General features: G+C 43.4%; 1 protein-coding gene across 3 annotated transcripts in view; it reads left to right on the forward strand.

Annotated features, from left to right (window-relative positions):
* The window catches only part of SOX13 (SRY-box transcription factor 13), a 38,286-nt gene extending 11,025 nt beyond the window's left edge, over nt 1-27,261 (forward strand). The window contains exons 2-15 of one of the 3 annotated variants that reach the window (XM_083172867.1): nt 2,698-2,770; nt 6,111-6,234; nt 7,336-7,426; nt 7,811-7,897; nt 8,134-8,306; nt 9,650-9,718; nt 9,808-9,913; nt 10,493-10,557; nt 10,637-10,799; nt 13,141-13,247; nt 20,114-20,210; nt 21,618-21,758; nt 22,540-22,767; nt 25,608-25,744. In XM_083172867.1, the coding sequence (XP_083028993.1) occupies nt 2,709-2,770; nt 6,111-6,234; nt 7,336-7,426; nt 7,811-7,897; nt 8,134-8,306; nt 9,650-9,718; nt 9,808-9,913; nt 10,493-10,557; nt 10,637-10,799; nt 13,141-13,247; nt 20,114-20,210; nt 21,618-21,758; nt 22,540-22,757 (1,503 nt within the window). In that variant the 5' untranslated portion in view covers nt 2,698-2,708 and the 3' untranslated portion in view covers nt 22,758-22,767; nt 25,608-25,744. Of the gene's footprint in view, nt 1-2,697; nt 2,771-4,724; nt 4,871-6,110; nt 6,235-7,335; nt 7,427-7,810; nt 7,898-8,133; nt 8,307-9,649; nt 9,719-9,807; nt 9,914-10,492; nt 10,558-10,636; nt 10,800-13,140; nt 13,248-20,113; nt 20,211-21,617; nt 21,759-22,539; nt 22,768-25,607 lie in introns of those variants that run through there. The other 2 variants (XM_083172865.1, XM_083172866.1) reach the window with 2 other exon arrangements.

Consider the following 27,261-nt stretch of genomic DNA (forward strand, 5'->3'; position numbering starts at 1 on the left):
TTTGGACACTTTACACAGGGAATTATGCTCTCTACGTAGATACGTACTCATTTATGCTGTAGAGAATCCTAAAGCCAAAATATATACATTAGCAATGTGTAATGAGGAGACATACAGAGGTATGCAAATATTTCTGATAAAAATGAAGATAGGGCTTCATCAAAGCAGGACATTGTCATAGCAGGTAGAGCTTCTGTATAAATAGCAAGTACTGTATAAAACTGCTTGGCAATTATGCAGTAATTGGCCTATGCAGAATAATTACATTGTTCCAGTATATACATTAACTATCAAAGTACCCATTGTGATTACCAAGACATGAATATAATTGTATATTATAATGATTATAACCTAAGGTCTCATTTAAAGTTCTAAGTCCAACTGTATAAGAAGTTGCAATTAGGCAATCCATGGTCTCCCAGCAAATTTAAAGTGTTGAGCAAAAATTGGCAACACTTATCTGTCCCAACCCTAAAGGTGCCCATACACGTTACAATTATTGTATACAATATCGCATCTCGGTTTTGCGATGAGATCTAGTACAAAAAGTATGTGCTGCACACACTTTTTGTACTAGATCTCATCATCGCAAAACCGAGAGTCGATGAGATGCGATATTGTATACAATAATTGTAACGTGTTTGGCCACCTTTAATCGTTGTGTTAAAAGCAAACTGGAAAGTGCTTAGTTCTACATGCAGAAGAATGCAATATTTTTTTTTCTAGGTAACAAAATTCATAGCAGCTTCTCTCTAGTGTTCTAAATTAATTTGCTCCTAATTTATGATCAAACCGTTTCCTGACTACAGATTTTGGCTGCCATCATAGAATTAGGTGACGTATTGTAATTCGGTGTTAGCTGTTTCATTTTTAGTTCTTGCAACATTCTCTAATAATGTACAAGCTTGTGCATGGGGGTAAAAAAATAAAATACTTTTGGCTAACTCTGGGGTAGCCAACCCTAGTCCTCGAGAGCTACCAACAGTGCATGTTTTGCAGGTCTCCTCACAGAATCACAAGTGAGCTAATTAGCTCCATCTGTGGATCTTTTAAACTGTCAATGATTAATGAGTGCAGCTGTGCAGCAGCTAGGTTGTCTGGAAAATGTGAACTGTTGGTAGCTCTCGAGGGCTAGGGTTGGCTACCACTGGGCTAACTGATGTTTCCGTAGCTTGAGATATTTGCATACCATAATGGGATATCTTTGGGAGGGGACCCAGGTCTAAACTCAAAATGCATGAATGTCTCCTATATACACACACAGCCTGAAGGTCATTTTATAGTGTTTTTAAATAATTGTAGGTACTTGTATACTATCACGGCTCCCATCGAATGCCATATGTAGTGGCATGTGATGGCATGCGATGCGATTTCTACGGGTTTTTTTACGCATTTGTGTGAAAAATCGCATGCCATGTGATGCGATGGCATGCGATTTTGATCACAAATGCATCCAAATGCATTTAAATTAGTAGCAAACATGTTAAATGCACCCCAAATGTCATTTTTCACCTTGTACCACCCCCACTATCAACGCCAACCCGAAGCGTGGCGGTACGCGTCCTACGACCTTTTCATACCCCCACTATCCACGTCGGCGTGGAGTTGAGAATAGAAAGTGTGGCGAGCCACCGACCCCGAAGCGTGGCGAGCGGACGTGGATACCTTCACAGGTATCCGCGTCCCCTCGCGGGCTTCACAGGTGTCCGCGTGGCTCGCTGCGTTCGCCACACTTTCTATTCTCAACCCCACGCCGACGTGGATAGTGGGGGTATGAAAAGGTCGTAGGACGCGTACCACCGCCCCTCGCGGGCTCGCTCTGCTCGCCACGCTTCTGGTTGGCGATTTTTTTTTTTTTCCTATACGATGCCCATCGTGGGAGCCGTGATAGTATACAAGTACCTAATTGTATTTGCGAAACAAAGTTTGTGTACACAGAACGATCGGGAGGCAAAGGAGTCGATCTCAGTTATGCTAAAATCAGAGTTTTGGAAGCCAGTAACTGAACTTGTAACTCTAAAGTCACAAATGTAATACCCTGTTTGACAAGTTCCAAGATGGCTGCAGTTTAGCTGCTATTTTTATACTACCTGTTGTTATTTTCTTGGGAAGGTAACGGGTTGGTTTTGCCTTTTAAAAAATAGTCTCTTTAATTCTTGCAGCTACATCACCATAAGCTTGGTGCTTGTTGCAAATCACAGGCTTCAGTAATACATTTGGACCTACCTAGAATACTAGTCTACCTCCCTGGAAGTGTGGGGAGTGGGAAATGTAAATAAACTTCATTACAGGTTGAGTATCCCTCATCCAAATATCTACTGGCTACATCTGTAACTGACACTACTGAGGGAAATAACAAGTAACTGGCACTAAATATGTGCAAGGACATGATTGCTTGGCATTCAAATTCAGTGTCTGAAACCTTGTTTCATGTGCAAATAAAATATATTTGTGTGTATTTCTTGTGCTTTCACACCATAAATGCAAGATACTTCTTTCAAATATAAAAATATTTTGAAATACGGAATAATCAGTATAATTTCTTGCTGTCCATGAAAGTTGCTACAGTTACGGAGTGCTTTTAGCAAACTTGCAGCTATTGGGGACGTCTGTATTGTAGACTCCAACTGTAATTTTCTCTGTAAGCCATACTGTAATGTGTTCTGTATCTAACTTAGAAATATCTCTTTCCTGCAGTGACTGCTTGAATGGATCCATCAGATGCAAAGGAAGAATTAAAATGGTGTGCAGCGCACATGCAAGCGGAAAGGTAATAGAGCTAGGACTCCTCAGATCTAGATTTGCATTGCATTTGAAAATGTTTGTTTAATCCGGCTAAAGTCTGTAGATGCAAAATTAGTTGTAGCCTGTATCTCAACTGAATTCAACTGTAGTACACGGTGACCTAGAACACACACACACACACACACACACACACACACACACACACACACACACACACACACACACACACACACACACACATATCTTTGAGCTGCATTCATACACTTGCATAATGAGAATACATTTACATTATCGACAATAAAATGCTCTTTGGGTCTAAAATATCACCAAGGATACATTCATCCTGATTAACTAGTATGAAAGTACATTTGAGAAGCATGTTTTGTACATAGAATATTACCATATATTGGTATTGGGCCTGCTTCAGCTCGGATCACATATAAGCTGCTCATAGTAGCTTATATGCAATGCAAATGCAGGAGGAGGTGCATACCATCCCCTGCATGCGTGTGTGATCACATCAAATACCGATCGTAGTTTAGAACAGGGTTGCCGACCCTCCCGGAATTTCCGGGAGTCTCTCGAAAATCGGGTACCCCTCCCGGCCCCCCGGAAGGGTGGGCAACCCTCCCGGATTCAGGGGAGACCCCCGCTGATCCCCGGATCGCGGCATTAAAATGCTGCAATCCTCGGGTCTCAGAGGAGGGGGCGGAGCTAAAACGTCACAATCGTGTCATTTTAGCCCCGCCCCCTCCAGTGATGTGATGTCACTCGTAAGCCCCGCCCCCTGAGTGGCTGCTGAATCTCTCCTCTCCGGGCTTTTCCCGGAGAGGATAATCTTAAAGTCGGCAACCCTGGTTTAGAAGAACATTGCGACTTTCAACTGTAACGAAGACTAAACTCTACAGGCAGTAGCAGTCGCAGGCCAACTTGGGCCACGCCCCCATTTCTGAAACTGATGGCCGTCTTCATGCCCTTTTTCACCAACCGCTGTTCTGGAGCAGGATTGCAGGACCAGAACGAATACATTGGGCATAATGGAGGTTGGTTCGCTTATATGATCCAACCAGAAGTGGCCCCATTATTTGTTATCCTCTTCACTAAACTTACACCTTTAAAAAAAAAAAAAAAAACTGTTCTAGTTTCTCAACTACGTTGACGTATGGGAAGAGTTTTGAGCTGCTAAGCAGATGTTGTATGTTGTATACAGCTTCATATGACACTTCTGCCTTTTTTTCTTCAGTCAGTGCACCCAGAAACCTTAAATAATAGATCCGCGTATGGTCTCCAAATGCGTTTACACACACGTTATGCTTTTAGTTCGTATTTGATTTTAACATTAAGGACACCTGTGGAATGTGGGAAGTTTCCCATGTGTCCATTTACTATTACCATTTTGTGGGATCAGGACTTTTGAACTGTTGGTTATATGCGTCAAGAAAATGGCGCATCCCTGTCCATAGAGAGACATGTTTAAGGATTTCCTTGGAATCTGAATTACTCTGTTCACACATGTATATGTATCCTGAGTGGCCTTTAGATACTATAATGGAGGCCATAGAGGAGTATTGTGCTATAATGGGTTGTATACTACACAGCCGTTGTTGTTATAGAGTAAGTGTGCATATATTTTATAATTTTTTTAGGCCTTGAGAAAATCAAATTGGATTAAATAATTAGTAATTTTATCCTATTTAATCCAATCTTTGTGGGAATTTGGTGAGACTTTATGACGATAGAGATACTATTGGTTTACAGGTACACAGCACAGAGAATGAGTTACACATCAGGAAAGTAAACACCATTGCATTGAGCAAGGCGAGAATAAAACTTCTTTTTTTTTTTTAAGGCAGTTATTAACAAGGTTGTTGTATATTGTCCCTTGTGTTTTCCCTTCCCTGGTGATCAGCGGCCGAGTGTGAGGAATGTGGGAGAGGCTCAGTGCGTGGAGTGAGGGTGGGGGCAGTCATTGTACTCTAACAATGCCATCCTTAGCAAAGGCAGAGTCCCCACAGCAACCTGCAGGGCAGGAACAGACCTGATTGGTAGGGGGAGGGAGAGAAAAATGGAGAGACCGAAGCAGAGGGAGAGAGGAACAAGCAAATAAGATTAAAAGATAGCAACGGTAATGTGAATAGACAGAGCATTTATGGTGGACTATAAATGTACATGTATTTCTATGGAGCTGCTATGGGTGTGTTTTGTATCTGTCATTTGTTTAGATATAAATATAGGTGGGAGAAGCATGTATTGTAGGTATATGTGGTTGGATGATCTATGTCTGTGTGTATGCAGGTTCCTGGCAGCGGAACACTATTACAATGCCCCATTGTGTCCTTGTCATACTTCCTTTGTTGGTTTGTCCGTCCATTGTTCTGTTTCCTCTGCCCCCTGCTGAGTGGCCTCTCCCTGCCTTCCCTCCAGCGAGAGGCTTTTGCACTCTCACCACTTTTATGCCAGCATTGCTTTTGGCTTGTCAGATTCCATGCAAAGGTGAAAGTGTTAATAAGGAGTAATACTCTGCAGAACCGGGAGAGCAAACAAATTCTAGTAAATGCCAGGTCACCATGCGCAGTGGAGACTAGTGAATAGTATGGAGGCTTCCACTACACACCGCTTGGCTGTATGTTTCAATGGTTTCATTTTGCTAGTTATTTTTTTGTTTCCATTGACCATTTCACTTTACAGTAGGTGTTAACATTGAATTGTGGATTTCCTTCCTTTTCTCTCTGGCCATTCTAACACTTTGCTGGCATTGTGACTTGTCTTTCTGATGGATAATATACCCCATTTCTAAGTAGAATTCAGCTAATTTATGTTCTAGAAATACTCAGCACTGTTTGGCTCATAGTAATGCATTTATTAATAAGACCACGTCTATGGTGATTTTACCCTGCAAGTTCTTCAGTGCCCACAAATTACTAGGCAATGGTTGAAATGCTTGCTCCTGCCAAAAAATCATTTAGGACAAAGTGTCTACTATAACTACACTTTACTTTGCTATTAATATTTTCCAGGCGTCCCACTTCTCCTCTTAGTCAGTGGTTGATTTCTGTTCTTCCTACTTTATTTTCCAGGTGCACTATGTTTGTTTTTGTGATTAATTTACTTATGAAGCAAAAAGTAATGCCCAGCAATGTGTATGTTGCAGAAATAAACCAGAAGCTGAAGTCTTCTGTGATGGCAATTCAGTGGCTAAATATCACACATTGTTATAAATAAACGGCAAATCCCCAGTAACCCATAACAGCCAGCGAGCAATTGGCTTTCACTCGGCTAGTGCACGCTGAGTTGTCTGACTGCTGTAAGTTCCTTCATTAGTGCAACGTGTTAGTAAATAACCCTTCTTATGTCCTATATTGCAGACTGTCATCGAAGGTGCAAGTTTCTTCATCAGCAGCCTACAATAAAATGGAGGAAGATTGTAAAGATGACATTTTCCAACAAATGAGTAATTCAGCCTCTTTCAAACAGGATCCCTCTCCTCAGGTAGGTTACAATGACTCTGGAAAGGCAGTGAGATGACCAAACGTACTCGTGAAGCAGTAGGTGTACTTGTAATAGTACTGATGTAATTACTTTAGTAAAATCACACTTCTAATAAGAGGAGCAAGGCCTGCTCATAAACATTGCCTACAGATTATAATAAGCAGGTGCTAAGTACGCAGGGGATTAGACAGGTCATTAATGTTCTTTAGATCCAGTGACTTGAAACAAATAAATGGCTAATGTTGAAGACAAATCTGCCCTAGTTATCTGCCATTAGATATTCATCCCTAAGCATCCTTCTAGTTTTGCCAGCCATGGACTGGTTAATGCATGGGGCAGCTTCAGTACAGTTAGCATAGGCTATCCCAACGTTAAAACTATTCTCACACTAATGAAGGATGTCTCCTCAAACAACAGCTGACTCAAATAGAATTAAAAACATAACTGTATTTTAATTGTATAGTTTATTACATAGAGATATGTGTATTTGGGGGCAAAAGGTTGGGAATTTATTGCTATGGATAGCAATAAATGTGATAAGCTGCTTTTTAAAAGTTATTTATTAAATGGCATCTGGAAACTGATTTCTGTACTGATATGCTTCTCATTTCCAGTAATAACAATACACAACAGTGACTATTGTTTTACTTTAATGTGTTACATTATGTACATATCTAACTGAACAAATAGTGATGTATTATGTAGGGTTTTACAATTTGCATTCAAAATCATAGGTAAAGAAGTGGATGATGTGGGCTGGACTTAACTTAGGTTCCATTCAGTTGGCAGCATTGCTACCTAGAGTGCAGACTTAGAAAGTGCCATGACAATACCACCATACCCTCCTGTGCACATACACACACGCAGTTTAGGCTCTAACAATTATTTGAAGTTGTATAAGAAAGTGTATAATTCTCTCAATGTATTATTATTTTATTGTTGCCACTACTGCCCACCAAAAGTTAATTTTTGGTGGGCTTTAAAAAGTTAAAAAAAATGTGTAAGTATTGTATTTGTGTACTTTTTTTTTTTTTTTTTCTTGTGAATGTGCTGGATTTTAATTGCGCTTTCTTATTTTGAACTTGTTTATTGTCTACTCAGGATGGATCTTACCAGAATGAACTTCAAAATAGTGCTCCTTTCTCTAATGGTCGCCAAGAAAGTCTGGAATTAAGCAGAACAATGAGAGATGGTAATATGGCCAACCCATGCTCTCAAAACAATATATTTTTTTTTACTGCTAAAATGGTTGCTATAGTGGGTTTTTTCTTCTTCTAGAATTTGCAGTTCTCTCTCCTTCTGTGTTTTCATTGCCTGTGCATCTCCTTTATTTGGCGGGTGGGGCGAGCACTGGCAACCTCAGCATATGACTGAGGAGATGGCCATTCTTGATTACATATGCGTCTACTCCTTTTTTTTCTCTGGATATCCTATTATTTTATTGTGAACTGTCTATAATGCAACTTAGTGGCCATCCGTAGATGGCGTTGCACCATTTTGTTGCTGGCAAACACGCACATGTGGTTGGCACCAATGCTTCCTATATCGTTATTTATAATTACTTTCTACCCCACAGCAATGCCTGCCCTAGAGAAACTGTTGTCTAGTGATTGGAAGGACAGACTCTTGGGAAATGGAACAATGGACAGTAAAGATGTGAAAGGTATGCAATTCCCTCACTGCTGCACTACTACACAATATGTGGGTTACAGTAAGTGTGCTGTGGCATCCTGTAATGCTGCCTTCTGACCACTTCAGACAAATTCTTGTGACTTTGACGTGTTATATAGGCAGTGTGTCCTTATTGGGATATTTCCTTTAATCAGTAAAGCTTGTATCTGTGCATTTAAATGTACTTGTGATGGCCTTTTGTAAAACTAATTTACATTATGCCTTTAGGCACCCAGGAGAGCCTGGCAGAAAAGGAGCTGCAGTTGTTGCTCATGATCCGCCAGCTGGCAGGGCTAAGGGACCAGTTGCTCAGTGCGCATTCTGAACATAGGAACATGGCGGCCATGTTGTTGGAGAAACAGCAACAGCAGATGGAGCTTGCGAGGCAACAGCAGGAGCAGGTAAGAAGAAAAATAAATAATTATTTAAGTGTTTATTTCTATTGCACCAATCATATTATTGAAAGTGCTGAAGTGGGCCATTCCAGCCCTCTGTGCATTGGAAAATGGAAGTGGTGCCATTTGCATTAGATGCTATGGCCAGTATTCAATGCCTTTTTGCGAGCTGTGACAGCGGCTAAATGCAGCGGGCTCCCTGCATTAACCTTGCTGTTTGGGGGAATCCTCACTGTCCTCTGACAGCGAGGATTCCCCCGGAACGTTGAATAGGGTGAGCGGCCGGCACGGGGTTTAAACTAAACAAATTGAATACGGCCCTATGTATTTAGGAAAAGAGGACCCCCTTATTTTATAATATTCTCGCTATCTCTTTGGTCACATCTGGTATGGGGGTGTGCTACTGTACAACTAGACAATTGTATCAGAAGAAACATATAGGGAAGGCTGACACAGATGACATTTAACCTTTATTTAAGCACTTAACCTTTATTTAAGCACTGCCAGGCTGCCACCTTACTGTGATCACATGATTTTACTTTTCTATTTCTGAATTACTTTGTCACTTTGTTTTATACTTCAATCTTGACCAATATCAATAAAAAGCAATATTCTGAGGTTCACATGTATATGACGACCTCCCCTCTTTGTTTCTTCAGCCCTCTGTGCGGACTTCAAACAGTGAACTATTCAAGTAGTCATTACTATTTTTTATTATTATTATTATTTCTTTTTTATATGGAGGTACAAGGGTTCTACAGGACCTCACAAAGTACATAACTGCTAACAGTGCAATGGAGTGTAGTCATTTAGTATAAGTACATGGTATATAAACATTACTGCGTATAAGAAACTAAGAAATTAATAAATTAGCCAACATGATATTGAAAGAAGCATCAGCGTGGCAGAAACAGAGGGTAATGGTATCATTGTAGGCAGAATGGAGTAGAAGATAGTCCTAAGTAAGAGACGGAAAAGCACATGAGCGCTTTCATTCTTAAGGGGAGTTGCAGGCAGATGGGTGACAAATACTGAATATGGGCGACGGCGTTACGCGGTCTCGTGTGTTGCTATTGCCTGCAGGGAAAGTCAGTTCTTGCACTGGTTCCTGCTAGATCATGGTGCTTTGCCTATAAACCATAGGCAATGCCCCGCTCAGCAGGATCACTCAGCACACAGCATTGCGGGTGTGCCGCTATGTGTGCTGAGCCATTGTGCTTAAAGCCTATTGCTCAGCACAGAGGACGGGTTGGCGCGTCTGTATGCCCCTTTACTTTGAAATTGGAGTGGCTGTACACAACATGTGAATTGTATAATTCATCATCAATGTATTTTTTTTTCCTGTACAGATTGCCAAACAGCAGCAACAACTTATCCAACAGCAGCACAAAATCAATGTGTTACAGCAGCAAATTCAGGTATGTGTTTGTCTTTTAATAAAAAAACTTTATTTATTGCTCTAATATAAGCAAGTGACCCATGATTTCTTTTTCTTTGCATTTTGCAGCAAGTAAACATGCCCTATGTGATGATTCCCGCATTCCCTTCTGCTCAGTCTGTAAACTCGGACCCCCAAATCTCACCTCTTATGCAGCCCATTCCTTGCAAGCCAGGTGAGTGGAGGATAACATTCACTTTAGTGCATAGAACAGCGCCCCATTTCTATGTAGATGGGTACAGTGCACTGTGGCTTTTTAAATGTATGTATATGTACTCACAAATTCGAGAATTAGCTTTATGGGGGATATTCAATTCCCAACACTATTTCCGATGGGGGACATAGAAGCGGGCGCCTATTCAATGCTGTCTTTCCCGACAGCATGGAACAGGCCCGGTTTTAAAAGCGATCAGGCCTTATCTTGTGGCCACACCCCTTTTTCGCTGTATGGCAAGCGGGGTATTGAATCTTGTCTGCTGATATGCAGTCTAGGAAACCGGGCTAGGGTCACTGCTGTTAGGAAGGACCAACAGTCGTGACCCTGGATTGAATACCCCCCCCCCCCCCTTAACGTTTTGAGTTTTTACTAAGTAATATTTTCTGCATCATGATGTAAATCGGGTTACGTTTGAAAGGAATAAAATTAGTAAATAAAGTAGTTATTATAGTAGAAGTCTAGTGGAGTGTTAGAAGTATTTATTTTATTGTTAAAAGGAATTCATGTCAAGTATGTTTTATACTTGTATAATTACAGTGGAATATCCCATGCAGATGCTTCATAATCCGACTCCACCAAGAGCTCCCTCTTCTGGAAAACAGGTAACTTGTTACAGTACAGAATCGGAAGGAAAATGTACATTGTGCAGTGGAAAAATATTATAATCTTCTCTATACCCAGGAAACCTCGCAGCCTCTGAATCTGACAGCCAAACTGAAAGGCTCTGAGCTGTCTCCTACCTCCAGGAACTCCCCTGCTTTAAAGCTATCCCCAGGAGGTTGCAATGGTGGGGGAAGCAGCAGAGATCACGCTTCCAGCCCACCAAGAACTAATCTGACACTTGGTATGTTTACTACATGCAACAATCTTTTTGGAACTGCACTTCTTTATTACCAGTTATCTATTAAAGGTCCATACACACTGGGCGACTATGCCCAGCGTGTATGGACAGCGATGATGTCAATCATTGCTGTGGGGAAAGCCGCTCAGTGCATACACGCTGAGCGGCTTTCCCCCTGCCCGGCGCCGACAAAGGGGGGAGGACGGCGTTGCATAGCGCAGAGCTATGCAAAGCCGCCCTCAATGCTGCTCATCTGCTGGTATAACCAGCAGATGAGCGGCTTTCCCGGCGATGATGCGGGAGCGTGCAGCAGCGCTCATCGCCAGGGCATACACACTGGGTGGCTTTGAGATGAAAGCCGCTCAAACAGGCTGTTTTGAGTGGCTTTCAGCTCAGTCGCCTCGTTTGTATGGGCCTTAAGTGTCATTCCATATTCACTTTACTGGAACCTTGTCAGCAGCCGGGACTTTGGGTATTTTTTTTTTTATTAACCATTGTTGTAGCTCTATTCAAATCTGGTAAACCTTAGGCTCTGTAAAAAAAAAAAAAAAACATTCATGCGAACACAGTTCCCAGTTAAATGTTTGTTTTTGTGGGCTGCTTCACAAAACCAGGACTGCTTTTGGGGATTTTGTTTTCCCTGCTAATTGAATAGTTTCTAGACATGCAGGTACCACAAAAAAAATAATAAAAAGACCCTTAGTAGGGTTTTATATCTTATGGGCAGCATGGTTGGTGCAATGGTTAACGTTACTGACTCACAGCACTGAGGTCTTGGGTTAGACTCCCAAAATGGCCCTAACTGTATTGAGTTTGTATATTCCCTTTCATTGTTTTCCTCAAGTTACAAAAGTTACAATATATTAAAATGTATTTTAGTTTGTATGTATGTGTGTATATGTGTGTGTGTATATGTATGTATGTGTGTGTATATATGTATAACTATAAAAAAAATTAAATCTGTATCTACTGAATAAGAATACTCAGAGACTGATTATATAAACTCACTAAAAGGTATAATGCCTTTTTTTTATAGCTAATCTGAGTTGTACTTAGTTAGTATAAGATATTGCTATATAGCCAGATAATAACTTGTGCTAAAATCATTGTCTTCTGGCCGGGCCTACGTGATCTATAAACACGAATTACATTTTTTTTTTTATCTGGGCTATGTCTTGTGTGCACTTGGGGCTAATATTTAGGGCGGGATGTATTAAAATACATCGCCGCCCATCGCGGCCCCCCCGCCGCGATGCCGCCGCATATGTACTAACATATGCGGCTGGCATCGCGATGCGGTGACGGAGGCCCCCCCGTGATACCTGGAATGTGGTGTGCGGGGGGTCTCCGTCACCTCTCTGCCCCCTTCTGCATCCCTCACGCCGGGGACAGCTAAGCAAGCTGTCCCCGGCGCCTCTTCCTCCCCCCTGCAGCCGGAAGGACGTCCGGCTGCGTCACTAGGGGGAGGAAGGTGTTACCTTCCGGGTCCAGGAGGACCTGGACCAGGTAAGAGAGGGAGGGGGAGAGGGGGGTCGGCGGGTTTTTCGGCGGAGGCGGCGAAAAGAAGCCCATAGGCTTCTATAGGGTATCGCCACCCAAAGGTGGCGATACCCTACACTGCGGTGATGGTGCGGTCGGGTAATAGTACATAGGAAAATGCGGTAAAACGGGGGTTTTACCGCATTTTCCCTTTAGTACATCTCGCCTTTAATCCTTAAAGGTTTAGTACACTGCTCCAGCAATTACTCCAATTCCTGATTTATACCCATTTTACACCGCCGAAAAATCCGGATCTGCAGCGGTGTAAATGGGGTCATGCCGTGTCCATTTACACTGGTCCTCGGTAGAACACTGTCCGGACCCGTGTAGAGGCCGGTGACCCCGGGGGCCCCTTATGCTCTTAGCATGGCCCTGCCCCTTGGCAATGAGCAGTTTTACCCACCTTGGCAACGAGCAATTTCAGCCCCCTTGGCAACGAGCAAGCATTTTTAATGACATCCGCAACAAAAAGCAGGGCTGACCCAGGTTCAGTGTAAATGGTGCAGACCCAGGTCCGACTCAGGTCGAAGTGCTGTGTAAATGGGGTATAAAGCAGGGTCAGATCCTGGAAACTCCAGTGTTCAAAGACCAGGGTTTTTGGTGTAAAGGGGTTGTTACTGTAAAATATTGAGGTATTGTATCTCTTTGTCCATACATTTACAGAAAAGGATGTCCAAAGATAGCCAACAATGATCCTAGAGCATGCAGTAATGTAGGTTCAGCATGTGGTTGGCAGTTGTATCTTTCCCCTCATACACATACTTTCTAGTTAACTTTTAATGTATTGCTATTTTTCACTCCACAGGATTCTTGGGTGAAGGAGATGCAATCACTAAAGCAATACAGGAAGCACGACAACTTCTCCATGGACCAAACAAAACACCAGAGCACCGTGAAAGTCACAATGTTAAGGTAATAAGAACTCAGAGGGAAATTTACTAAGATTTGTATTCTACTTCACATGTGATGTTGCTATGGGCAACCAATCAGAATCTATTTCTACTTCTTATGTATTTAGAACCCTCTAGAACAGTGGTAGCCAACTACGGTCCTCGAGAGCTACCAACAGTTCACATTTTTCTTACGGCCAGTGGTGGATGCTGGGGTATGGGTATTCCGGGCTGGAGGTCCGGGCACCAAGGAGTACAAACTTCTTGTGGCTAGTGCAGCCCCAGGCTCCGCCCCCCTAATACCCCTTCCTGTCCTCAGAGACCAGTTTTTTTCCTTGGTGCTCTGAGGAACAGGCACCTCGCTAAGGAGAGGGCATTTTTAGCCCTAATTTACTTCAGTTTTTTTTTTTTTTTTTTTGCTGTGTGTTTTATTTTTACACAGCCGGCAGCGCAGCGCTGCTGCGGCTGACGGCAGAGCTTCTCCCGGCGTCTGGTGGACGGACCTGTCGGCCGCTCACACCAGACACCTCAGGCACTGGAGGGAGCTGCAGCCGGGAGAAGCGCAGGTAAGCGGCTTCTCACTTGTGAGGGAGCCGGAGTCGCGGCTCACACCGCCGGCGGAGGGGCGCCGCCGGAGGCCTGGCAGCAGTACTCAGCTCATGCTGAGTAACCGCTAGACCACCATGGTTTTTTGCGTAAGCATATCTCTCTCAGGAGGCGCCGTTTAGAGAGTTACGCTGGTGGTTCCAGGAGGGGACGGAGTATAAGAAAACTCCGCCCCCCTGCTCGCGGCAATAGCCTGTCCTGGGTTCCCGCCGCGAGCGCTCCTCTCCTCCCACCTGTGTCACAGCGGGGGCCATTTTAGCTTACTTGCTACCTGCCTGCTAAACGGAGAGGAGCTAAAGAAATCGCCCCCCTTTGCCTCCACTGTTATCAGTGACAGGTTGTATTATCCTCACCTCACTTTTATGGTGTAGGTGCAGGAAACAAAGTGCCGAATCCTGTGTGTATGGGTTGTGTGAGGAGTTGTATACTGCAGTGTTTTTTCTGTCTTTGTTATTTTTCACAGTTTGTTATGTTAATGTGAGTATTCATATACCACATCTCTCTCTGTAGAAGTGCCAGAGAGTGCAGTATTAGGTCACTTATTCGTTTATATAGTGACTGACAATTCCACATACAATAGCGCTGGTGTTTAGTTAACTCAGGTTACTAATTTACTGCGATACATACACATATCATGTCAGCAAAGGGGAAATCCCGTAGGCCTGGTCCCGCTCCAGCGTTGCATGCATATACTTGCACAGTGTGCAAAGAAAATTTTGCTAGTGCAGAGCAGAACCACGCAGGCCTCTGTGACCGTTGCTCTCAGCCGGGGCCTAGTTCGCAACCCAATGCGGATGTTCCCTGCAGACCGGACTGGGCGGCAGACCTGTCCTCTGCGATGAGGGAATTAGCTTCCCAGCTGGCAGCGTCACGTAACCCCGCTGCCGTACCGGCACCCCAAGCCCAGCCCCAGCAAGAACCAGCATGGGTAGCAGGTCTATCTCAGTCAGTCCAGGGTTTGGTGCAGGTTTCATCCTCACTACAAAATGTCCTGACAGGGTCTAGTTCAAATAGACCGTCCAGACGTGAGGCAACTCAGCCTCTCCCACAGGACACAGATGATGATGCCGATGGAACTGGGGACGACCAAGATGGGGGCGCCATTGATTTAGTGGATGATGTGGACGCTGATACTGAGGATCACATGTCTCAATCCAGAGTGGATAGTCTAATTAAATTGATACGGCTCACCTTTAACATTAAGGAGCCGGATACTCAGGCCGCTGCAGAGGGGATAGATACTGAACCAGTGTTCAAACGCAAAAAGAAGGATAGTGCCTTTTTCCCTAAATCAAAGCAGTTGGATGACCTGTTTGAAGAGGCCTGGAAACATCCTAACAGGAAATTCCTGGTGTCCAAGCGGATTTCTTCCTTTTATCCTCTCCCAGACAGCCACAAGAAATGGGACGAACCCCCTCAGGTGGACGCCCACGTTACCAGGCTAATTAAGGCAACGGCCCTGCCCATACCTGATGTAACATCCTTAAAAGATCCAGTAGATAAAAAGCTGGATCAGTTCCTCAAGTCCATATATGTTAACGCAGGGGCTGCAGTTAGGCCTAGCTATTCGGCAGCCTGGACAACCAGAGCTATAGCACACTGGGCAGATGCGCTCTTGGAGGGCCTGCAGTCAGGGACTAAAAGATCTGAGTTGATGTCTTTTGTGGACAATATTAGAGAGGCTAGTTCCTACCTAAGTGAGGGAGTGTTGGATGCAGGAATTTTTGCATCAAAAATTTCGGCAGTATCGGTGGCCGCACGCAGAGCCCTCTGGCTCAGATCTTGGAAGGCCGATAATGATTCAAAGAAGGCCTTGGAGGCCCTACCTTTTACGGGGGGCATCCTCTTTGGATCGGAATTGGACAAGATTGTCACTTCCATTGCAGCCTCAAAGTCGGCTTTTCTGCCCACAGGAACTGCAAAACCTAGGCAACAGGCTTTTCGTTTTTTTCGTCCCTCCAGGGGCAGATCACAGTATACAGGATCCTGGCCAACTAGGGCTCAACAGCCCTCACAAAAGACGCAGAAGTCCAAGCCCAAGCAGGGTTGGGCAGCTCGTCGCCAGCCCCCAAAACAGGCGGAAAAGCCAGCGGCCTGACGCCGGGCACACCAAGAAAGTGCCATGGGTGGGGGGTCGCCTTCTGGAGTTTGCGGAGACCTGGTCAGGTTCCACATCGGACTCCTGGGTGTTGGATCTAGTATTGCAAGGGTATGCTCTGACCTTTTGCTCCAGACCCCCAACACAATTCTTTACAACGGGCCTGCCACAGGACCCGCTCAAGGCAAGAGCCCTCGAGACTGCAGTCTCAACTCTGTTGGAACAGAAGGTGATTATACCGGTTCCACACTCCCAAAGGGGGACGGGTTTCTATTCAAACCTGTTCCTGGTCAGCAAACCAGACGGGTCCTTCCGCCCGATTTTGAATCTCAAGAAACTCAACACGTTCCTGAGGGTCCCAAAATTCAGGATGGAATCTTTAAGCTCCATTCTAAGCACTCTAGAACCAGGAGACCTGATGACCTCTCTGGACATACAAGATGCTTATCTGCATATTCCAATCAAGCAGGAGCATCAGAGATTCCTCAGATTCGCGATACTGGATCGCCATTTTCAATTTCGTGCGCTCCCGTTCGGACTCTCAACAGCCCCCCGGGTGTTTACGAAAGTCATGGCGGTGATGGCGGCTCGCCTGCACCTCCTAGGCATTCGAATTCTTCCGTACCTGGACGATTTACTGATAGTAGCGCAGTCACAGGAGGAGATTCAGGCCCACCTCCAGATGACGCTGGACATGCTCCAATCTCACGGGTGGATAATCAACTGGAAGAAGTCCAGCTTGACTCCCTCATCCACCATGGTTCATCTGGGGGCACTAATAGATACAGAGACCCAGAGAGTGTTTCTTCCCAAGAAGAAGATACAGGACATTCACTCACAAGTCCAGGTTTTTCTGTCGCAAAGCAGGGTGTCAGTTCATCTCTGTATGACACTAATGGGGAAACTGGTATCCACGTTTCCAATGCTGGAATTCGGCCAGTTCCACTCCCGAACACTCCAGCTGGCCTTGTTGTCTCGCTGGAACCGATCACACGCGGATTTGAAAAGACAGTTCCTCATCATATCAAACATGGTCAGACAGTCCCTACAGTGGTGGCTGCTGTCAGACAATCTGAAAAAGGGAAAGTCCTTTGCAAACCACAATTACATCATTGTGACAACGGATGCCAGTCTGGTAGGCTGGGGGGCTGTAACCCTAGATCAGTCATTCCAGGGCCTCTGGTCTCAAAAGGAAACAAAGCTACAAATAAATGTGCTGGAACTAAGGGCCATCTCCCGGACGTTCGAGCAGTCAGGAACCCTTCTTCACGGAAAACCAGTCAGAATACAATCAGACAACGCGACGGCAGTCGCATATGTGAACCATCAGGGGGGGACCCGGAGCCGAGCGGCCATGCGGGAAGTGACCCAGATCCTCATATGGGCAGAGAAATTCCTACTCACCCTGTCGGCAGTATACATTCCAGGAGTGTTGAACTGGGAGGCGGACTTCCTGAGTCGGCAGACGATCCACTCAGGGGAATGGTCCCTCCATCCAGAAGTGTTCACAATCCTGACAGGTCAGTGGGGAATGCCACAGGTCGACCTTATGGCCTCAAAACACAACAAAAAACTCCCCCGGTACGGAGCCAGGACAAGGGACCCACAGGCGTGTCTGGTAGACGCACTATCGGCCCCCTGGCCTTTTCAAAAGGTATTTGCATTTCCACCAATCCCTTTAATCTCCCGGCTACTTCAACGCCTCAAGAGAGAGAGGGTGACCATGATCCTAGTGGCCCCGAATTGGCCGAGACGATCATGGTACCCAGACCTGTTACAGATGGCCATGGCACCACCGGTTCCATTGCCCCTCCGGCCAGACCTCCTGTCACAAGGACCGTGTCTACACCCCGACTTAGCCAGGCTGGCTTTGACGGGGTGGCTATTGAAGAGTCGATCCTAAGCAGAAGAGGATTTCCCCCTACAGTGGTCAAGACCCTGCTGGCGGCAAGAAAACCATCGTCAGCTAGGGTGTACCACAGAGTCTGGCAAAGGTATTTTCTCTGGTGTGAGCCCAGGAGGTTCAACCCAAGGATATACAGGTTGGATAGGGTCTTAGGATTTCTACAAGCAGGCTTGGACATGGGATTGAGCCATTCATCCTTGAAAGTTCAAGTGTCGGCTCTCTCTGTCCTTTTCCAGAGGAAGATCGCTACGTCATCTACGATCCATACCTTTCTACAGGGAGCTCTTCACCTACAACCTCCCATACGTCCACCGGCAAACCCATGGGACCTTACCTTGGTGCTGAAGAGTTTGATGAAGGCCCCATTCGAACCCTTGGAATCGGTTTCTCTTTCATGGCTCACTCTGAAGACTGTTTTCTTACTAGCCATTGCGTCAGCGCGCAGAGTGTCGGATTTAGGGGCCCTCTCTTGTAAGGTCCCATTGCTCATCTTTCATGAAGATAGAGCAGTTCTTAGAACTAGACTGGACTACCTCCCAAAGGTTGTATCCCGATTTCATATAAATCAGGAAATAGTAGTACCAGTGTATAAAACAACCACAGAATCGCGGGATAACGATGTCTCTTTGGATGTTGTTCGAGCCCTAAAGATTTATGTGACCAGAACTGAACAGATAAGAAAATCTGATTCTCTCTTTGTCCTCTTTGATGCCCGGAAGCTGGGTTGGCCTGCTTCAAAATGCACATTGGCTAGGTGGCTAAGGTCGACCATAAGGCAAGCGTACTTGTTGGCGGGACGACCAGTACCGCATTCGATAAGGGCGCACTCCACCCGGTCTGTGGGGGCATCGTGGGCCCTGAGGGCAGGGGTCTCGGCGGAGAGCATCTGCAGGGCAGCCACGTGGTCTTCGGCTCATACGTTCATTAAATTCTATCGATTCGACACCTTTGCCTCGGCCGATGCGGCCTTTGGCAGGGGTGCCCTCAGTGCAGCTCAGGAGCGGTCCCACCCTTAGGGACACAGCTTTAGGACGTCCCATACCCCAGCATCCACCACTGGCCGTAAGAAAAAAGGGGATTTTTGGTTCTTACCTGTAAAATCCTTTTTTCAGAGGCCAAGGTGGATGCTGGGCGCCCGCCCTACCGCTCCAAATCTTGCAGTTATAGTTATAGTTCACATTTTAGTGTTCTGGTTTTTGAATGTTCAAAAGTTGAATGGTTCCCCTCTCCTATACCTGTTCCTCGGCTTGTTAAAGTTAAAAAACTGGTCTCTGAGGACAGGAAGGGGTATTAGGGGGGCGGAGCCTGGGGCTGCACTAGCCACAAGAAGTTTGTACTCCTTGGTGCCCGGACCTCCAGCCCGGAATACCCATACCCCAGCATCCACCTTGGCCTCTGAAAAAAGGATTTTACAGGTAAGAACCAAAAATCCCCTTTTTCCAACCTAGCTGCAGCACAGGTGCACTCATTACTAGCTGAAACATTTTCAAAGATCCACAGGTGGAGCTAATTACTTCACTTGTGATTCTGTGAGGAGATCTGGAAAACATTAACTGTTGGTAGCTCTCGAGGACTGGAGTTGGCTACCCCAGCACTAGAAGATGGTAGACAGGATCTGATTGGTTGCTTATAGCAACATCACATGTGAAGTAGAATACACATCTTAGTAAATCTCACCCATTGTGTGCCCATATCTAGCAGGAAAAAATGGGTATTGCGGATAAGATTTTTTTGCTCGGGGAAACCTAAAAGTCTGTCTTTGGGAAACGGTGCTTATTCCTAAAATCAAATTTGTTCACTTTTCCTTAGTCTTTACCCTCTGTGATAGCATTTTATATAGCAAGTGTGTTCTACTAAGCTTGTGCCTACTGTTCTTCAGGAACATCAGTCCTGAGGACTGGCTGATGGGTTGAGATAAGAATCTTTTTCCTAAATCACTACAGGTTAATGCCTGGTGAAGAGCAAATCAGGTTTACAATACCTTCGAAGTGCAATGCAAATGATAGAAAATGACTTACCATTTTGTATTGTAAACTATGTCGGCTCTGAATATTAATCAACTTGTTTTCCACCTGAGGTTTCACATTTATTTGCATATTCTCAGAAAATGTGATGAAGTGAAAATGTATACTAATAGTTATTGAGTTGTGGGGGAGTTGCTTATTTGCAGTGGTAACTAAATCTAGCAATGTTCAAGATATCTTGGTGTGAGTGCATGTACAGAACACTATTTTTAGCCCATACCAATATAATAAGTATGTATTTCTGTGCCCTGCAGGAAATGCTTGAAGCTATGCCGGAGAAGGAGCTGCAGGATGAGTCTTCTCTGCAGCATGGGGAGGATTCTCTGCTGAGGTGCAGCATGGACATTGATGGTAAGACCTACAGTGCTCTCGGCAGTGTGAAGATTATGTGATATGCTGTTTTTCATCGTAATTTAGCCTTTTCAATGGAAGCTTTATTGTTAGTCACTGGTTTGTATGTCTTACAGTGGCAGTCAACAATATTGTAATCACTTTATACAGTATACCGATTAGCAGTGAATCTGTTTTAATGGGCTGTATATTTCTACATTCATGTTATTAGCTTGAGGCATCTACGTTATATGCTGGTGCTTCATATTGACTGTCTGTATCACAATGTCCATCTTTAAAAACTAGTGACGGCCATGATTACTTTAATTATGACAGTCTGGCATATGGAAAAAATAAGTAATTTCTGGATTATAAATATATGCTTGAAAGATCCAATTTGAAATAAAAATGATTGAGGTTTTTAATTCAAGGTTAATCCTTTTGCAGTCCAATTTTTATTTTTTTTTGCAATTTAAACAGTCTGATTTAAATGTTTTAAATTCATTTTCTTTATTTTTTTTTTATTCAAAAATGGTCTACATTGAATGTTGAACGATGTTAATGTTCTTATTTTAAAGTGGATACCAGTGCTAGGGCTGTTGAGCTTGATTAGATGTTGGACATGAAATGGTTAAGATCCTTATTAGTCATTGTTTTTTACTAAACATCTGTGGAAAATGTGTTTGTATGTATTCTATCTAACTGTGTCACATCTTTACCGAGGTGAAGCTGAAAATGGCAGCTTTAAAATGTAAGTTCCACAGTGGGGGAGTATTAACTCTCCACTCTGGCTATGGCTGCCAGACCACCCACATAGTATCAGTATAATGTCGATGCTCTGTCTCACCCTTGGCCGGCTCTCTGGGGATGAACGAGATCTCGCTAGCAGCCCACAGCCAGGGATAGCACTGCCCTGCTGTGGTATATGTAAAACAGCACCTGCAGCTTTTAAAATCCATAGCTGCAGGTGTAGGAAAGGTCAGTGCAACTGACCATTCAAACATTGCCCCCATATCGGCGTACTGTCTGGTAAATAGTGACACACATCTGCACATTTATACATGGAGAAGAAGCGGCATCCATGCACTGACACCACTTCTCTTCCATGTTTTGAATGACAGTGAGGGGCTGATTGGTATTTTTATCTCCATTAATTTCCTCTACACGTGTTGATGCATCTCCCCCTTAAAACAAAAATGCGAAAAATGTCCAGCCGTATGACTAAAACACACATGACTGTTAAACAATTTAATAAATCCACCTCCATGTCATAAATGTATTAGCTTTTTATATATTTGGTCTCTGACGTTTCCTTTCCAGCCTTACATGGTTTTTGTCATGTGTGTTTACTAAATGAAACATGTTTATCTGTGATTTGGTAATTGCCAAAATTTGGCCTCATGAATCTTGTTCTTGTATGTGTTGTAGGATCTCGACATTTTCCCGAGGGCCGTGGCAGTCACATTAAACGCCCAATGAATGCTTTTATGGTGTGGGCAAAGGACGAACGAAGAAAGATTCTGCAAGCCTTCCCGGACATGCACAATTCCAGCATCAGCAAAATCCTAGGTGCGTATCATTTTGTTAATAGAAACAAATCTCATAACTTTAATAATACAGAAGAGCACAGGTTCTCAAAGTCGGTCCTCATGCCCCCACACGGTGCATGTTTTGCAGGTCTCATCACAGAATCACAAGTGAAATAATTAGCTCCACCTGTGGATCTTTTTAAATGTGTCCATGAGTAATGCATGCACCTTCCGGGTGACCTGGAAAATGTGAACTGCGTGGGCTCCCGAGGTCTGAGTTTGAGAACCCCTGCAGTAGAGCAATTAAAACATGCTTGGGACAGGCATACAAATGTCCTACACAGACACGAGTTGAACTGAAGTTTACTAAATGGATAAAAGAAAAAGAAGCAGAATTTGACGGCAGATAAGAATCTCTTGGCTCATCTAGTCTGACCCTATGTAACAGTAAAATCCCCATTATCTGCTTGGTTGTCTCTTAAGAATTGTACTGCGTCACTACTTGTCTGATCTTATTAACTCTTTAAGGTTAATAAAGATGCTCATAAACTGGAGCACTAAAAAAAATCTTAACATGCCTGCTGATTTAAAAAGATGATCATCAAACCATTTGCTAGACCCCATAAATATGTTGGCTTGTAGCTACGGCCAGAACTGAGACCCAAGTCCAGGAGCTTTTGGAAGTGTCCTGAAATTGCTACTTTTGGGTAGATCTGGATAATTTCATGGATTGGCATAAAAGTCAATTGTTTACAGAGATTTTAACTTCTTTAAGCTGTGATATTACCTCTGTTTGATAGCTGTATTTTCTTCCTCTTCAGGTTCTCGTTGGAAATCGATGAGTAATTCTGAAAAGCAGCCATACTATGAGGAGCAGGCACGCCTCAGCCGGCAGCACCTGGAGAGATATCCGGACTACAAGTACAAGCCTCGGCCCAAACGTACATGCATTGTAGAAGGGAAGAGACTGCGTGTGGGGGAATATAAAGCCCTAATGAAGAACCGAAGGCAAGATTCCCGTCATGGATATGCGATGTAAGTGTACAAAGGTATCGAACACAGGAGATTCATTCCGTTTTGTTTTATCACATTTCCAATGCATTTTTCACTTGTACTTGCTTATAGTAAAATTGATATAGCCTGCCATATCCAAATAACTATGTATATATTCTGCTTCATAAAAATTAAATGATACATACTGGCCCTTATTCAGATCTGATCGCAAATTTGTTCTCAAAATGGGCAAAACCATGTGCACTGCAGGTGGGGCAGCTGTGACGAGCAGAGTTACATTTGGCTGGGGTGTGTTAAAACTAAAATCTAAATTGCAGTGTAAAAATAATGCAGCCAGTATTTACCGTGCACAGAAGCAAAATAACTCACAGAAATCTAACTCTCTCTATACATTATTAGCTATAAAAAATAAATAAAACTATGTCTATCTACTGAATAAGTTACATCTGCCCCACCTGCAGTGCACATGGTTTTGCCCATTTTGAGAGCAAATTTGTACTGCTATCAGGTCTGAATAAGGGACACTGTGTTACTGTGTATATATAAATTATATAAATGTGGAAATCTGATTATTCCACATTTCCTAGTAAAAGATTTTAAGTGCAATTACAATATTAAGTCATTTAAATACACTTTAGAAAGGGCAGTCACAGTCTGCAAAACATAGGAAAAATAAACATACTAAAGCAATGGAGTATATTTTAAGGGCACAGCCCCCCTACCCCGGAGTATATTTTTGGACCATCGCCAGAAAAACAACTCACTCGAAGGTTTATCTTCCAAAAACAAGCAATGCAATTTTTCTGTCACTTACCACACCATCATAAATTGTCTGCGGTTTGTAATGAGAGGTGGCCTTGGCACTCTAACCTTTGACTGGAGGGCAGGGGTGGTCTGTGGCTTATTGTGTGATGCTGTATAATCTGAGGGGAAAGGGGAAGAAGTGCAACGTATTATGTGCTTGGGGGCATACACCTTGCATTCCTAATAAGTGACCATATCTTAGGGACACATTTTGACAATGATTGCACATTTTCACCTTTCTGTTACTTAGCCCATAAATATATCATTAGCATAATGTTAGCCTGATCAGTATGACCATTAATAAAATGATATAGGTAATGGGGTTTCCACAAAACAGCGTGCAGACTATTTAAAGTATAGAGGAATTTCACATTTTTACATTAAAACTTACTAACTGATTTATTTTATGGTTGAGAGGGGTGAAAGACTTTATGAAATGGATTGGTTAAGCTTATACATTTTAGCCTAGGACTCAAGATTAGAGACTCATGCAGGGCTGGACTGACCGAAAGGGGTACAGGGTAAATACCGCAGTGAGCCAAATTTTCTGAGCATCCACTGCCTCCTCTGGGGATCAAGTTCCATGCAGTTAACTTCAATTTTACATTTATACATTAATTACATTATACTCAGTGATTGCAATTATGCCCTATAGTGTGTGTTTTACCCTTAATTGCATGACGGGGACTTTGTTTTAGAAAATGAGTGAGTCTCCGGGGGACGCACTCTCCTGCAGCCTCTCAGTTTAAAAATGTCACCAGCAGCAGCCATGTGTCATGATCTACAGCATTGCTGGGCTGGCAGGAGTGTGGCACAGGCAGCTGGTACTGTGGAGCAGGAGCTCATGCCACCGGTGAGCAGGAGAGTGTGTTTGTGCACAGCACCGGATAGATAAGCTGTAGTGCGTGGCGGACTACAGGGAGATACTGGTCCCTCACATAGCATCGGTGCCTGGTAGGCTTAGGGATGGACATTGCATTGAGATGTTTCACTACCATCAATGTTAGAAGTTAGTAGTTTTAACATTCAATGGTGGCATTCCAATGGTTGTCTCCATTAAATGGTAAACATTCAATGGTATTCCGAAGGTCCTGCCCGCCAGCCACGCTTCAGTACTTTTGCGCATGAGTGGCCACGCTGAAGATGTTTGTGCATGAGCCAAAAAGGATTTTTAATTTTTTATTTTTTTTTATTGAATTCTTTGGATGTGATAGTCAGTGACCATCTTTCACATCGAAAGATTTGATGGCGGAAGCACAGTAATCATTTGATGGTGTGGGTGACACTGGATATGGCAGCTACACACTATCATCTAGGCACAAAGTGGTTATGGTGACAAACTGTAGGCTAATCACTAGCTTAGCAGAGCTTCATGTGGCAGTTTTTGTCCTGATTTTTATGGATTATAGCAGCTAATAGCCATTTGGATGCAGTGCAGTTGCTAAATGTGTTATATCTTTCTATGAGCTCATGACTATCATTTAGGAAGTTTATTGGCTCAGTGCAGAGCCACCTGGGGCATTGGCCCATATTCTAGCTTCCAGTGATTGCAAATACACACTATAGTGTGTACTTTACCCTATATTTTGTCAGGGACAAAATGAGTGCATGCCCGAAGACGCACTTTGCTGCAGCCAATCCTGTGAGCTGTAGAGTTTGGGTGGCCGGCAGGAGGGAGAAGAATGGGAAAGCCTGGGGACCTGCAATGGGAAGCAGTAGAGAACCTTACCCCCCCTACCCCACCTGCATTGCTGAGTGCTCCCAGTCTCGCACATTTTTCCTTTTGCACTGAGAGCGATTATCAGAATAGTGCAGTTCGGAATCACCACCTCCTCTACTGGTTACCAGTGGTCCTAGGTGGCCTTGTCTTACAAAATAGGTTATCGGGCATTGTGAGTAACCACAGCTCTGACTGTTTCCTATGACTATATCCTTAAAAACTGGGACAGGGCTAGATTCGAATAGGAAAGTTTTTCATATAACCATAATTATAAAATTATAACAAACAAATGTTTAATTCACAAAGGTATTAATCGTGTGTTTGTTTTTTGTTTCTGTTTTTTAAATGTAGGTCTCAAGGGTCATTGCCAAATCCTCCATCACCATCTGGATTCCAGCCACAGTCTACAGGAACTATGTCCCAATTATCCACTCCTGACATGTACCAGGCCCATGAAAATATGCCAGTCATCCTCAACACAAGAAGCCTTCAAACTCAAGACCCAAGAGCGTCCATGGCTCATATGCATGAACTCTGCAGTGACTCCGAGGACTCTGGGAAGAGTGATGGAGAACTTGTAGTTATAACAGATTGAAAAGGCAAAGTCTAGATGTCATGGGTATTGTGTACATACAGAGAAACTTAGTCTGCAGAATTCAGATGCATTTCCTATTTTGCAATGTCAGTGGCTCCCACCATCTGTCTGCTTGGTTAGGTTATGGACACATGTACAGTGCATTAAAAATATATATCTAAAGCATGGACAGGTTACAAGAAATGTCATCTGTTTGGGAAAATTGTGTGTCTGCGGTTTATCAGTTTGCAGGATTTGGCACTTTTAGTATGTACTGTAGTTGGAAAGCAGCTTAGCCGAGTCCGGGTGGACAGTTTGAGAAGTTTCATAAAAATACTGCTCCTTTAGTGTTACAGGGACCGGTATACTCAGCTCGTTTCTTGTATAAAAGACCATTTTGTAATGAGAATAGATTTTATGGGAGGGTCTGTAATCTGGAATATAACATTTTATAATTTATTCACAGCAAACTACCTATGCATAAAGCAAACCTGCCTACCTATATAGCTGTAGAAAGTTATCTGTTCCCTTCAGCGTTATTCTTGCATTATAGCATATGCAAATGAGATAGAACACAAATTCATTGCAATCATTACTATATTTTAAATAGAAACTTTTCTTTCACCAACCACTTCAGCTTTGGGAGAAGACATTAGACTGTATTGCTGTCTAACATCCTGTCAGCTAGTCACATGTTAGAACCACAGGGTTTCCAACATTTTGCATATTCAATTTAAAAAAATTGGCATTGCTGCATTAAATTCTTAAGTGGGTGCAGTCTAATGACGTGCCATCAATGGTTCTATGCTGGTAGTTGGAAGAGTAAGGCTGACTACACCAGCTTCAGGAATCCATAGTGCTGTTTTTTTTTTATTTTTTATTATTACCATATATATACTCGAGTATAAGCCTACTTTTTCAGAACATTTTTTATGCTGAAAAGGCCCCCCTCGGCTTATACTCGAGCGAGGGTCCCACTTGAGTCAAGTTTTTTTTTTTTTTTTGTAAAATTAGGTGTCTCCGGTTTATATTTGGGTCGACTTATACTCGAGTATATACAGTATAAAGAATTGCAATTAGGGTGTTAAGGGAAGTTGCAGTCAGATGCTGGGGAGGGGTGGGGGGGGATTCAGTAATTTGCCGAATACCAGTGTGGTTTAATATAAAGATTTGCCCATTTCATAATTCACATTCCTCTGTTAACTAGATTTTTGGCAGTCACAACGGCGGTATGCAATCATATTTACACCCTCATAGTGCCTTATTTGAATGTACTGAAGGGATTCGATCTAACAAGTCATAATTCTCATACCTCATAAGAGACACAATATATATATATGAATATATGTATATTTTTATACTTCTGTAAATATAGATCATAGAAATCCTTTTTTATTATGTTAAATAAAAAGAAAATAACTTAAACCTGAA

The sequence above is a fragment of the Crinia signifera genome, chromosome 2, assembly GCF_055691185.1.
Source record: "Crinia signifera chromosome 2, ASM5569118v1, whole genome shotgun sequence".
NCBI classification, from domain to species: Eukaryota; Metazoa; Chordata; class Amphibia; order Anura; family Myobatrachidae; genus Crinia; species Crinia signifera.